The following is a 13,548-nucleotide window of genomic DNA, read 5'->3' on the forward strand; positions in this document are numbered from 1 at the left end:
GTGAAGTGACATCGTAGTTCTGCTCGGTAATCTACCACTTTTGTCTTTACTGGATGTCACACTTGCGACTGGAAGCATGTTCTCCACACATCCACAGAAGTAATATTTTCATAAAGGACATCTAATTGATATAGCATGTAAGTACATTTTATATACACAGTGGCTTATTTTGTAACTTTCTAATATCAGCATATATTAATATCTGAATATATTGAACGAACTGCATGTGGTTCACGTTGCCGACTGTGTTCGTCGTCGCATGGACCTGAAACGTGGTGTTAGTTATAGTTGCTCACTTTTTAGTTTAAGCTTTCTTCCGTTTATAGATTGTTAGTTTAATTAATTTACTATAACTGGCAATCGCAGCTTTTTGAAGGCGCATGAGCCTCATTTGGTGCAGCCGAAGATCCAAACCATTGGACAACGTCACAACCACAGCTCTGTTGATATAAGGTCAAACTAATGTATGCTGCCATCGAGATGAAAACTATGATTTAATTAAAGTAGTGAAGTGGCACTTGCCCCATGTAATTTCATATAAATTTATAATTATTCGTATGGCGCTTTTCACAATACGCGGGTTCAAAGCCGGTTTACAGAAAATGCATGTTTCTACATTACAGTTTAGGGTTATTTGTTATCAGAGGTGACTGTGTCCAAGTAACGTCCGTATTTCAAACTGTTCAAAGATAATATAACTCATGCAGTCAGTTAATATGTATTCATTTTAGGCATAAACAGTGAGCTCGCTTAGCAATTATTACAAGTTGTGATCATAATGATTACAACATAGAAATCTAAAGATTTATTTTGGCCACCACAAGTTCAATATAATAATATAAGTGTTCAACAAGCTTAATATAATAGTATTTGGAGGAGAAACATCTGATACACACTACCATTTTGGGGGAAAATTCATGGCTTGGCTAATATTGAGACAAATAATGTAAATGTTTTTGTATGTTACAGATTTATTACACTGATTGCTACATTCATTACATACATTAGCAAACAATTATGAAATGTATTTGCTTTGATATAAAACTAATTTATCCTGCCATGTAGAAATTTTAATTTGATATGGAGCCGCAGTATGACGGACCTTTTCTAAATATGTGTTTCATGACAAATTGTGCACAGTTTGCTAGATTAAGGTAGTGACAAATCTCACCCGAATCCCCTACTGTTATTTTGTGTCTACAGCCTCTGGTTTGCCATGGGTTTAACTAAGCAGTACTTGCGCTATGTGGCAAGTGCTGTATTCGGGGTGATTGGCAGTCAGAAGGCCAACATCGTGTTTGTGACCCTCAAGGGGGGTGAGAAAGGTCGATATGTTGCTGTGGGAGCCTGTGAACATGTCTTCATATGGGATGTCCGCAAAGCTGAGAAGGTATGTTTTAAAAGATCACTTAGTACATTGACTTATCAGTTTATATAAACTTCTGAATGTTGTACTCACCTTCTCTCCCCTTTAATTTCTCAGGTTCTTATACTTGAAGGTAAAAAGCATGAGGTGACGTACTTGTGTCCCTCTCCTGATGGTGTCCACATAGCGGTGGGTTATGAGGATGGAGGTGTGCGCATCTTTAGTCTGCTGAACGGTGAAAGCAACATCTCCTTCAGTGGACACAAATCAGCTGTCTCGGTCATTAAATATGATGCACTGGGTGCTCGTCTTGTCACCGGCTCAAGAGTAAGACTACAATTTTTGGTTGTTGACCACATACATTTTTGCATGAACTAAAGTCAATTTCTATGTTGTGTTGCAGGACACAGATGTGATTGTGTGGGATATCATCAATGAGTGCGGTCTGTACAGACTCAAAGGACACAAAGATGCAGTCACGCAAGTTTTGTTCTTGGAGAACAAAAATCTGCTGATTACAAGGTAAATCATAATCAGCCTTTACATTTCATTTGAATGAATTCAACACTTGAAAATACTTGCAACTTTATATTATTGTGTGATGGACATGAATGTTATATATATTATTATATCAATTAACCTTGACCTGCAAAACAGAGCTATAGCACATTTACCAATTCACACACACCTGTAGTTTCAGATTTGCTTTAAGTAAATGTAATGCTTTGCATTTATTATAAAAGTTGTTTATAATGAATATATACTTATATCACTAAATTTCTAAATAAATACTGTAAAATTGAAAGGATTTGTTGTGGAGTGAGGGGAACTAAAAACCTTTATAGTGTTTATAATATTTGTAAATGTTTTGTTTTATATACCAATATTTTACATTATTCTTAAATGTAATAACAAAATATGGCTTATAAAAACGGTTAGTTCCAGTCCTTGATTCTGATTGGTCAATAGCTGTGCTTTATTCACGATAAAAGACGACTATGACCGCTTCACCCAACGTTTCTATGTATCGCTACACAACACCCCTAGCAACCACTCTTAGCAACGTAAACATATGTTCTCATTGATATTGTTCATTGAAGCTTATCGACATTATTCCTACGCCCCATGCTGCTTTGCGCGAACTATTGTGAGAGATCGAGTAAACGAGTGTACCTGCATTTACAGTAGACATAGCATTTTATCTACTGTACCTTATCTAATAGTACCTTATTGCTTACGTATATGTTGATTTAAAGGGCACCTATTATGCAAAATTCACTTTTACATGGTGTTTGAACATAAATGTGTGTTGGCAGTGTGTGAGCAAAACCACCCTAGAATGATAAAAATCCACCCAGTGGTTTTTTTACAATCTCAGTAAATCATAAGCACTGTCTCAGAATGAGCTGTTCTAAGATTCGGCGCAATGTGACGTAGAATTGAGCAGGCCCCTCCCATGACTGTTGAGTGACACTTCAGTTTGAGCCTAGACCCGCCCTGAGTGAGCTGGACACAGAGTCCGCCATTGTTCGATGCTTGAGCAGCTGTAGACAAGAATGTCTCCTAAGCGATTGAGGTGTGTTGTTGATGGATGTAAGAATGAACATAGCAGTCTTCATTTACTCCCGTTGTTACTCGAGGATGGATCTGTACTGTTTGTGATCAAGCTTACACTCTCCGGAGCAACAGGCCTAACGTGACTGGACACGGAAGAAATGAAAGTGCGAGCGCGCTCTTTATGACAGCTCATCGAGTCATTTTACGATATAAGGTTTACCAGTTTATTAAGCACCCACTGAAAAGGTGTGTATATTTGTTTACTGTTAGTTGTAACGAGTGTTTTGTGTACTTCGCTGTGTATGTTGTTGATAATGAAAGGGAGAGAGAGAGTTTATGGATAAGACTTTAATGCGCACTTCTTATACTATGTTTATTCAGCTCTTACAGAGATTCTCTGGAGTAAAACTAACGCTCATCTTTTGTGTGATGTACAATAAACTTCACTGAACTCGTCAGTATATTTTGGTCATCATTCGGACGGGTTTTGCTACAGCAGGCTTGTATTAGTGGATAAAAGCAGATGACAAATAAGTTATAACCATAATTAAACTAAACTATACCTGTTCTATGTCCATACAGCATATATTCTCTGGCTCTGTGGGCATTATTGTCCGACTCCGAGTCGAAATGAACACCGCAACTGAGAGTTTCTGTTCTGATATTATCAGATGAGATTGTCCTGACTGAAGCGCGAGCTCGTGAGGCTCCGCCCCCTGTGCCGTGCAGCAGCAGTTAATTTGCATTTAAAGGGCACACACTAAAACAGCGCGTTTTTCTGAGTCCCAAAAAATTACAATTTAAACATGCTGTAAAAAATGATCTGTTGGGTATTTTGAGCTAAAACTTCACATACACACTCTGGGGACATCAGAGACTTATTTTACATATTGTGAAAAGAGTCATAATAGGTGCCCTTTAACTTATCTGTGTTTTTTTCCCCCTCAACAATTTTGACCTGGTGCAACTATTTTCTGGAAAATAAACATTTTAATAGCCTACTGCTTTGTTTGCTGAGATGAATGATTGTTACTAAAGTGTGTGGATCGGTCTCAGGGCGGAGACGCAGTAATGAGCTGGTGTAGCTCCTGATCTGATTCTGTGTGTGTCATGTTTCCTCAGCTCCAAGGACAGTTTTGTAAAGTGGTGGGACTTGGACACACAGCATTGTTTCAAGACCATGGTGGGACATCGCAGTGAGGTAATTAAGATCACTGTACACTGTTGAGACTTTCTCAATATTTCTGAAATAATTAACACAACACACTAAATGAACTTTTTAGCCGCTTTGGACTCCTAAAGCCGGTGTAATTGCTCATAAGGTGTTTTCTTACTTCACTTTTGGAGAATAAATCTCCAACACTGTCTGTTAGTGTTGTAATACAGTGCAACCTTATCCGATCTCTGTAGGTTTGGGGAATGGTCCTGTTGAATCAGGAGAATAGGTTGCTTACAGGGTCTGCTGACAGTGAGCTCAGAGCCTGGGACATTCAGTACATCGAGGAGGTAAAGAGATATCACTCATGCTGGGTTACAGTGTATGTAGGCTGAATTACATTCCAGCACAGTCTTGAATGTGATCTTTTGTCTTGTGTAGAGAATTGACTCTGATCTAATTTTAATGTGTTCTGAATAACATCAAAAGTGTCTTCACAGTGTAAAGAAGTGGGGGAACCACAGGAAAAGAAAGTCAGAACTCCTCTTATGGATGAGGAGGAAGATGAGGAAGGACTTGATGAAGAGCCAGAAGAAGTAATGTTTCTTCTATTCAGTTCATGTATTCAGTGGATGCCAGTGACTTGACATGACATAGTTTAAAATGGTTTCTTTCATATGTTTACCAAATATCTGCTTTCTGTCTACAGCGGATAGTCAGCTGTAAGAAAGTCGGTTCTATTCTGAGGGAAGCCAGAGACAGGGTTGTATCCTTGGTCACAGATGCCAAGGCTAATGTGCTAGCATGCCATGTAAGTATGTTTCATAGTAAATTTCACAGCTACGCAATAATTAGGCAAACATTTAAATTCTATAGTTCTAGTTCTATTCAAACTCTCACATGAATCAGTTTTTTTAAACAAAAGTTATTCACAGATTCATATGTAGTGCTGGGATGTCTTGATTATTTTAGTGAATATGCTTGTTTGGATTGTGCGTAAATAAATCTATTCATAATATATTTCAATGATTCATTTGAGTCTCTGCGCACAGGGCCCTGTGCAGCATTTGCGTCTTTTTTTGTGGAGAAATGTTTTAATTCTGCTGTAGATTAGGGTGTTTCTAGTTTATATAGTTTATAGTGTAAATTCACCTATTTAAGTTGTTGCTATAACCCTAATTGAGTTGCTTGTTATTTATGTGCCAGATAATAACAGCTATTCGTAGAATTAAATTAACATCTTGTAGTGTTATATTTATAGATGGAGATATTATCAAGATAGATATGAAGATCTAGTTTGCTGTTTTGTTAGCAGCTTGCAATGTAGCTTAACTTCTTCGGAGTATGAGTAGTTTATAGGTAGGAAAGCTTTACAGATATTCAGCGATGAGGAATTGAGGCTACGTCTACATTAATCCGGATACATTTTATAATGGCGTTTTCGTTCCAAAATGTTCTCTGTCCACACTAGCGTTTTCAAGCATTTTCCAAAAGTTTCTCATCCACACTGAAACATCGAAAAACGCTAATTTCACCTTATAGCTCATGCGTAAACCCTCATAAAAGCTCACTGAGATGATACAGACAGAGCAGACATAAACACGCTATTCTTCAGGCAGGATAATTTTATTTAGCAAATATCTCACCATTCACCATTATATGTTTGGTCTAAAACGCAAACCTGCAGTCTTGTTTTGCTGCAGGGCAGCAATTGCGAGTAAATTTCTGTCATCTTTGCAGGACTGTGATATGAAGAGTGTACAAAGTAACATATCTTTAGCAACAGTGTGAAAGTGATTAGCACATAACAGGCACATCTATCGGTTCGATATGCGTCACGACTAAACATGCGTCATTGTTTTCCAATGCTTCCAAATATTTTCACAGTCCACACTACAATAAGAAAACGGCATTTTCAAATTTATCCACTTGGGAAAGTGTTTTCACAAAGCTCTGTTTTTGCAGGAATAAATCGTCTTAGTGTGGGCGGAAGGCCAAAACGGAGAGAAAAAGATTTTTAAAATGAAAATGTACGGGCCTGAGTCTGTATCATATGATAACTTTTTTTTAAATCTCCGCAGGGCCTGGATGCTACACTTGAAGTCTTTACTGTACTAACGGAGGAGCAGGTCAAGAAAAAAATGGAGAGAAAACTAAAGAAAGCCAAGAAAAAAGCAACGTATGCGAGACCTCTGTTTTGCAATGTGAAGCTGTCACTGAGTTCTTCTTCAGTTCTGCTTAATACATTACTAATAATTAAAGAATAGTATTTTGATTAACTGTTATGTTCTGCAGCTCTCAAGAAGAAGAAGAAGAGGATGTACCTAAGCCTGTAGTGGAGAGAAAGTTGAGTGATGAGATCCAAAAACTGGCAAACATAAAAGCGTCTTCCAAGATCAGGTCAGAGAGTACTCCTAGATGCAAGCATAGTTGCACTTTGTACGTGTTTTAAAGTAATAATAGTAATGTTTTTTTCATCTGCAGATCAATGGACTGCCTTATGGTTCCTAACGGAGAGATGAAGGTTGCTCTTCTTCTGCAGAATAACACAGTGGAGACATATACGCTGAAGACCAAAGAGAAGAGTCCTACTGGCACAAAAACCTCTCGGCTCACACTGAGTGGTCATCGTACAGATGTCAGAACGCTGGCCTTCAGCTCAGATAACATAGCCGTCCTCTCCGCCTCTGGAGAGACCGTCAAAGTGTGGAACAGGTGATGAAGTCAAATATTTTACGTTTTTGCATAGGTTTATAGATATTGACAAAAATCTTAACCAGAAGTATCTTCTTCTGTCAGGTCCACCTTACAGGTCATTCGTACCATGGGATGTGAATATGCTCTCTGCTCGTTATTTGTTCCTGGAGACAGACAGATTATCTTAGGAACGAAGGTATTTAAATATTTACTTCTCTAACGCCAATCAATGAAAGTTTAAAGAGATCCAAAATGATCTGTTGGGTATTTTGAGCTAAAACTTCACATACACACTCTGGGGACATCAGAGACTTATTTTACCTCTTGTGAAAAGGGGCATAAAACGGGACCTTTAAGACAAGATCCTGAATTTTCTGCTGCAAAACATTTAGTCAGTATATACTGACCTTTATTACAAAAACTCGTTCTTTTGTAATTTGTAATTTTTCTTGTGTAGCTTATCCCTTATTTCGTTCCTTATTTGTCCTCTGTCAGAGCGGGAAGATTCAGATTTTCGACCTGGCTTCAGGAAGCCTTCTAGAGACGACTGACGCTCATGATGGAGCTCTTTGGTCCATGTGTCTCTCTCCAGACCAGGTATAATATCGATCTCTCAATGGACTAACTTCTCATCCCTATAAAACAGCACAGTGACTTCCTGAGGATTTCAGCTTTATGTGAACATATTCTGCTTTTTTCAATTGGTTTGTGTGTGTTTATACAGAGAGGGATTGTAACTGGGGGTGCTGACAAGACTGTGAAATTCTGGGACTTTGAGCTCATAAAGGATCAGGACTCAGGAATGAGCAAGTGAGTTTATTATCTGTGATCACAAATCACGGCTCTCATCCAAGTTTCTCTTCTTGGCTTTAATGTATTATTGTTTTGTGTAATCCACAGGAAACTGACGGTGAAGCATACGCGCACCCTGCAGTTAGATGAGGACGTGTTGTGTGTGCGCTACAGTCCTGACCAGAGACTGCTGGCTGTCTCTCTTCTCGACTGTACGGTCAAGATCTTTTACACGGACACACTAAAGGTAAACCACAAGAACACCGGTATAGCATTACAATACTTCACAGCAAAACGTGGCATCTCTTGTGTTAAATTCGTACGATTGAACGGTATCCAACAAAAGACTGCTGTTAAACTTTAATTACATTTACTGAGGGATTACATTTCACCACCAGTAAAGATACTGACACTATATTAACATCCACCTCGGGGGATCTCACCACGTTAGCTGAGACAGACTGCCATTTTCACCTAGTAACTACATACTGTATGTCTCAAATGCATTTCCAGAGCTACTTGTGATTGGATTACATGGACGAAAGGGTCTCTGATTTGATGGCCTCTTACATCACCCACTATGTCATTTTGATCAAGTGGTGGAAAAAAAAATTCCTCCAAAATATAGTTAAATTTCAATCTCCCAAAAAACGAGAATTGGAGACGCTTCAAGCCGAATGCTTGGCATTTGATTGTAATTTGATTTCAGTTCATGTGTTTGTGCTGTCAATGATACATCACTGAATGTTGATGGTTTTAAAACGTATTTTAAAAGCTTTTATAGGCCTGATGGATAAATGGATGGACGGATAGATGGAAGAATAGATAAATTAACAGATGGATAGATACAATTTTATTTAATTATTTTATATTTTAATTATTATTATAATTATATTACACTCTTCTATAAAATAATTATTAATATAGCAATTCTTTTCTAAAAACTTTTCTGTATTGTTTTTTTTCAAAGTAAATTATTGCTTTATACCCACTACCTCATTCATCTATGCTCATACTCGTGGCAAAAGATGTTTAAAATGTCTTTTCATTTGAATTTATATCTCATAAATAAAATATTTAATAAAATGATTTTAATTTTATGGACCATAGAGTCAGGACATTGTCATTACCTGTGAAATTGCAATTCGGTAAATTCCACTTCCTGTCAATTCAATTCAACTTTTGTTTTGAGTAAAGGCAATTGAATTCCAATTCTACACTCATAATACCAACCGCTAAATGGGGCCACAGTGTCTTAGAAATGTCAGCACAATATAAACTAACCAAAGGCCACTAATGTAATATGATGTCATTATGCATACTGTTCAGCAACTCTAACCGAAACAACGGGACGGCGAGACAGTGAAAGGCTGTGAGCTGTGCTTAATAAGATATTTGCCCTCTGTCTCAACTTCTTCTAGTTTTTCCTGTCGCTGTATGGACACAAGCTGCCCGTTCTGTGCCTGGACATTTCTCATGTGAGTGCACTGACTAACACTACACATCCCGCAAGTCATTTTTGATGGATGGCGTAATTGTGCTCAAATGTTGTTTGTGGCTTGCTGTGCGTGTTTTGCAGGACAGCGCTTTAATAGCCACTGGCTCAGCAGACAGAAACGTGAAGATCTGGGGTTTGGATTTCGGAGACTGTCATCGCTCTATGTTTGCACATGACGACAGGTAATAAAAACTCTGCAGCTCGTATAGTGACACATTGCTGGCGCAGTCTGTTCCCTGTCACATTACCTATACGCTTTTCAGTTATATTAGTGAAAGTTATGATACCGGTTGATGACAAGTACAGTGATTTCAGTGTTCGGTCAGGTGTCACCTACCTATGCTGTTGACGACTCTCCAGCGATTGTGAGCTGTAGTCTCAGGATGACATCAGCCCAGATGGTCATTATTTGTCATCCACTGTTTTTTTTCCCTGTTGTTTTTTCTTCTATAGTGTCATGTTTCTTCAGTTTGTCCCTAAAACCCATCTGTTCTTCACCGCGGGAAAGGACAGAAGGATCAAGCAGTGGGACGCTGACAAGTTTGAGCACATCCAGACATTGGAGGTGACCTTCTCTGATAGTTGGACCGCGTTCAATAGGCATTTTTCCATAGCCGAAATGAGTTTTCCAAAGGTCGCTGAGGTGGAAGTAGCTGTTATATTGAAAGGATTAGAGTTATAATAAGAGTCCGCTCAATATGCAGCAGAGGCTGATTGCATTACGTAAGCCGCAGTCTGCTTTTGCTTAAGCCCTAATCAATGTAATCACAGACAAAGATGTATTGGAACTGTTGTATTATTACAGAGCCTCTCATACCCGTGACCCCCTGTATATGTTCCTCAGGGTCATCATCGTGAGGTCTGGTGCTTGGCCATCAGCCCCAATGGAGACCACATCGTCTCCTCGTCTCATGATAAGTCCATCAGGCTGTGGGAGAGAACGAGGGAGCCCATCATCCTGGAGGAGGAGAAGGAAATGGTGAGTGCTTGGTTTTTCAACAAAATGTCACACTGAATTAAATAATGATCTTAAGATCTACCTTCACAGCTCTGGTAGACTTCTGTCAGCTTCAAGTAGTGCATTAATATAGAATGCTTCTGATATGCAGTGGCTTTTCATAAGCGTGCAAGATATTTTCAGCTATTTTACAGAAACTTCAAACAAGTTATATTTTTAATGTTTTACTGATTTTAATCTTGTTTATAACTTTTAGGGTTACATAATTTGATTCCAGATGTATTATTAATTTGTTAAGAATAATATTATCTTTTGATTTGGGTCCATCAAGACCTAAAAATCTAATTAGCTGAAGTCATTTTTAAATGAGTCAGTAAGATTTTTCGGACAGAAATTGATAATTTTTTTAATCAGCAAGGACGCATTAAATTGCTCAAAAGATTACAGTAAAGATGTTCATAATGTTACAAAAGATTTCTATTTCAAATAAACTTTGTTCTTTTGAACTGTCTATTCATCAAAAATTTCTGAAATATTAAGCAATTGTTTTCAACATAATAAGAAAGGACTGTTGAGCACCAAATCAGCATGTTAGACTGGAGTAACGGCTACTGAAAATTCAGCTTTGCATCACAGGAATAAATGACATTTTAAAATATATTAAAATAGAAAGTTATTTTAAACTAATAATATTTCATAATATTACTGTTTGTACTGTATTTTTCTATATATTTTTGATCAAATAAATGCAGCTTTGGTGAGGATAAGAGACTTAAGACCGATCACAAACTTGGTGTAGATCACTAGATTTTTAAAAATAGATATTGCTACATGCTAATTTATAGATATATGTAGTATTTAAAATATAATTTGGAGCCGCTTTCACAGAGACCTAATGCTTTCACCTAATGCTGTAAAATGCTCACTGGTTCTTCTAAAACAATTGTATGGTTACTGCACAGCAGAAGAAACTTCATTGGTATTTTTGTTCCCCTGAAAAACCCAAGTGTATCAGCATTTAAAAGTACATATGTAAAAAATAAACTCTGTACATAACATTAGAATATTTTTCTACTATTTTTCTTCTCAGGAGAGGGAAGCAGAATATGAGGAGTCGTTGGCTAAAGGTGGTGAACCCGTGGTAAGTGGTTCTCCTAGAGATCAGTTATGTCTCCTAAGTTTCTGCCGGGTCTCAGTGTTTCCTTGTGTATCTCGCAGGTTCCTGGAGAGACTAAAGGAGAAGCAGAGCCTGCTGGGAAGAAGACCATTGAGACAGTGAAAGCTGTGAGTCTGCAGAACTGTACAGATAAAGAGCTCCTCTCCTTTAAATACAGTAATGGAGAAATGACAGTCGTGTTCTGTTTCTATAGGCTGAGCGAATAATGGAGGCCGTTGAGCTCTATAGAGAGGAAAGTAAAAAGCTGGAGGAGCACAGAGACGCTTGTGAAGCAGCAGGGAAGGAGGTATGATGTTTTCTAGAGAAAAGCACACTCAAATTCCATTAAGAGATTAAACTAAATATTGGATTTAAGTTCTCTTTTATTCTGCACATAATTAAGACTGGAACTTGAAAGTATCATAAAATGTGGATTTTAATCTAATGATGCAGGTGAATTACTTTATTTATTTGTTGCTTTTTTTCAGTTACCACCCCCTAAAATGAACCCCATCCTTGTGGCTTTTGGAAATATCTCTGTGAGTGTGTGTTTTGTTTGGTTGTCGTATTTGGTCATATCATTTTTGATAATAGTCGATATTATTGTTTTTAAAGGTATATATCGGATAACTTGATAACACTGTTGGATGTTGTGATGTCTGAATTCACTTGCAGCAAATAAAATAAGATCTTGTACTTTTTTTTTATTCATGTATTTATTTATTGTTTTACATAAGAGAATTTTAATATTATATATTTATCGGTTATTGACCATAACATCATTTTAACAACATGATTTTGATATCAGTGGTTTCTTTTTAATATTACATCACAGTAAAGAACTGAATTTATTTTTAAATTGAAAATGTTCTTAAAATGCAAGATTCATCACTCATATTTCATATTTTCAATGATTTTTGTTTATATCTGCAGCCCTCTCGATATGTTCTGGAAGTGATGAAGAAGGTTCGGTCCAGGTAAGAGGTCTTCATCAGCCCAGTCAAAAGCACTCTAACACAAAACGCATGCATTTTTTTCCCATCTGTTATGTACCGTTATGTTTCATGGGTCAGTCTGTTATTCTCTCTCTCTCTCTCTCTCTCTGTGTTGATAGTGAGCTGGAGTTGTCTCTGCTGGTGCTGCCGTTTCCCTATGTCCCGGATCTGCTGCAGCTCTTCAACGGTTACGTACAGCAGGGCCTGGAGGTGGAGCTAGTGTGCCGCTGCCTCTTCTTCCTGCTCAGGTACTCATCTGTAGATATTGCATTAACACATTACTGTTTATTTAAATTTCATTTACATTTATTCAAGTTGATTTGTCCTCTCAATTAACATAGTTTTTTTTCCTAGGCCCATGTGATTTTGCTCCTGACTAACAGTTCTCTCATTTACCATTATCCTAGAGTCAATTTTGGTCAGATCACCAGTAATCAGATGCTGCTGTCAGTCATAGACGAGTTACGGGCCAACACGATCTCTAAAGTGCGAGAGATCAGGGTGAGTCCCGCTCTCAGTGCCAGTGAACAGTACCCTGACACACCTCTCAGATTGTTTAAGCATGTGTGTTCTTGCTTTTCCGTGTTTTCAGGATGTCCTGGGTTTCAACAGCGCCGGTCTTCAGTTCCTGCAGCGTGAGATGGAGAGCAAAGAGGACGTGATGTTCTTTGCTGATGCCACAGAGCGTTTTATAGAGAAGAGGAGAAAGAGGAGGAAACGCGAAAGAGCCGTTCTTACAATCACATGAAACAATGACAAAACCGACGTTTTTCAACTGTTATAACAGACTCCATTGCTTTGTGCTTTTACAATCCTGAAGAAACATCATGCTAATGTTTTTATAAGTTCATGTGTCATTTGTACCTGCCTAACTAAAGTCCATAAAGTTGAATTTCTCCGCAAATTAATTCACAGAGGCTGTTGTGTTCTTTAAAAAATCCAAATTAAAAAAACGTATTTTTGTTAAAACAAGAAAAACATACAACACATTCTATGAAAACATGTTTGTAAATGTAACAACAACATTGTAAATGTAACCTAGTTTAAGGATTTTAGATGTTTTTACAGGATAATAACAAAAAACAAGATTAAATTAAAACCTGGTTACAGTCATTTTACAGTGTCCCTATTGCACGTTATATGTAGTTACTATATAAGTACTATAAAATAAGCATAGTTAAATGCAACTAACTCTAAACCACACCTTAACCCTATAGTAAGTACATGTAGTTAATTATTATTATTGCTTTACTTAAATATATGATTACACTGTTACATGGACACTTTAAATAAAGTGTAACCAAAAAAGAACAATAGGAGGCGTTTCACAGCTGTTTTATTGTGAAATCTTTCATGCACATGATATGATGCAC

General features: G+C 37.5%; 1 protein-coding gene across 1 annotated transcript; it reads left to right on the forward strand.

Moving 5' to 3' along the window:
* Positions 1–42: 42 nt before the first annotated feature.
* On the forward strand, positions 43–13,079 carry wdr3 (WD repeat domain 3). Its single transcript, XM_084123405.1, has 27 exons — positions 43–137; positions 1,204–1,390; positions 1,484–1,693; positions 1,770–1,888; positions 4,046–4,124; positions 4,334–4,429; positions 4,580–4,675; positions 4,789–4,890; positions 6,161–6,258; positions 6,375–6,479; positions 6,564–6,794; positions 6,879–6,972; positions 7,272–7,373; positions 7,501–7,586; positions 7,677–7,815; positions 8,990–9,046; positions 9,148–9,248; positions 9,520–9,631; positions 9,911–10,045; positions 11,115–11,165; positions 11,243–11,308; positions 11,395–11,487; positions 11,669–11,719; positions 12,114–12,157; positions 12,295–12,423; positions 12,583–12,676; positions 12,768–13,079. The coding sequence occupies exons 2-27, from the start codon at positions 1,217–1,219 to the stop codon at positions 12,921–12,923; spliced, it is 2,820 nt and encodes a 939-aa protein (XP_083979531.1). The 5' UTR covers positions 43–137; positions 1,204–1,216; the 3' UTR covers positions 12,924–13,079.
* Positions 13,080–13,548: the final 469 nt, after the last annotated feature.

Source organism: Abramis brama, assembly GCF_963993115.1.
Source record: "Abramis brama genome assembly, chromosome: 8".
In the NCBI taxonomy this organism is placed as follows: Eukaryota; Metazoa; Chordata; class Actinopteri; order Cypriniformes; family Leuciscidae; genus Abramis; species Abramis brama.

Bases quoted from the DNA above. Each gene is read 5' to 3' on its own strand.
- wdr3 (XM_084123405.1), top strand. From the start codon at position 1,217: ATGGGTTTAACTAAGCAGTACTTGCGCTATGTGGCAAGTGCTGTATTC. The intron at 4,891-6,160 runs GTAAGTATGTTT...AAATCTCCGCAG, and splicing joins CTAATGTGCTAGCATGCCAT to GGCCTGGATGCTACACTTGA. The intron at 6,259-6,374 runs GTATGCGAGACC...TATGTTCTGCAG, and splicing joins AAAGCCAAGAAAAAAGCAAC to CTCTCAAGAAGAAGAAGAAG.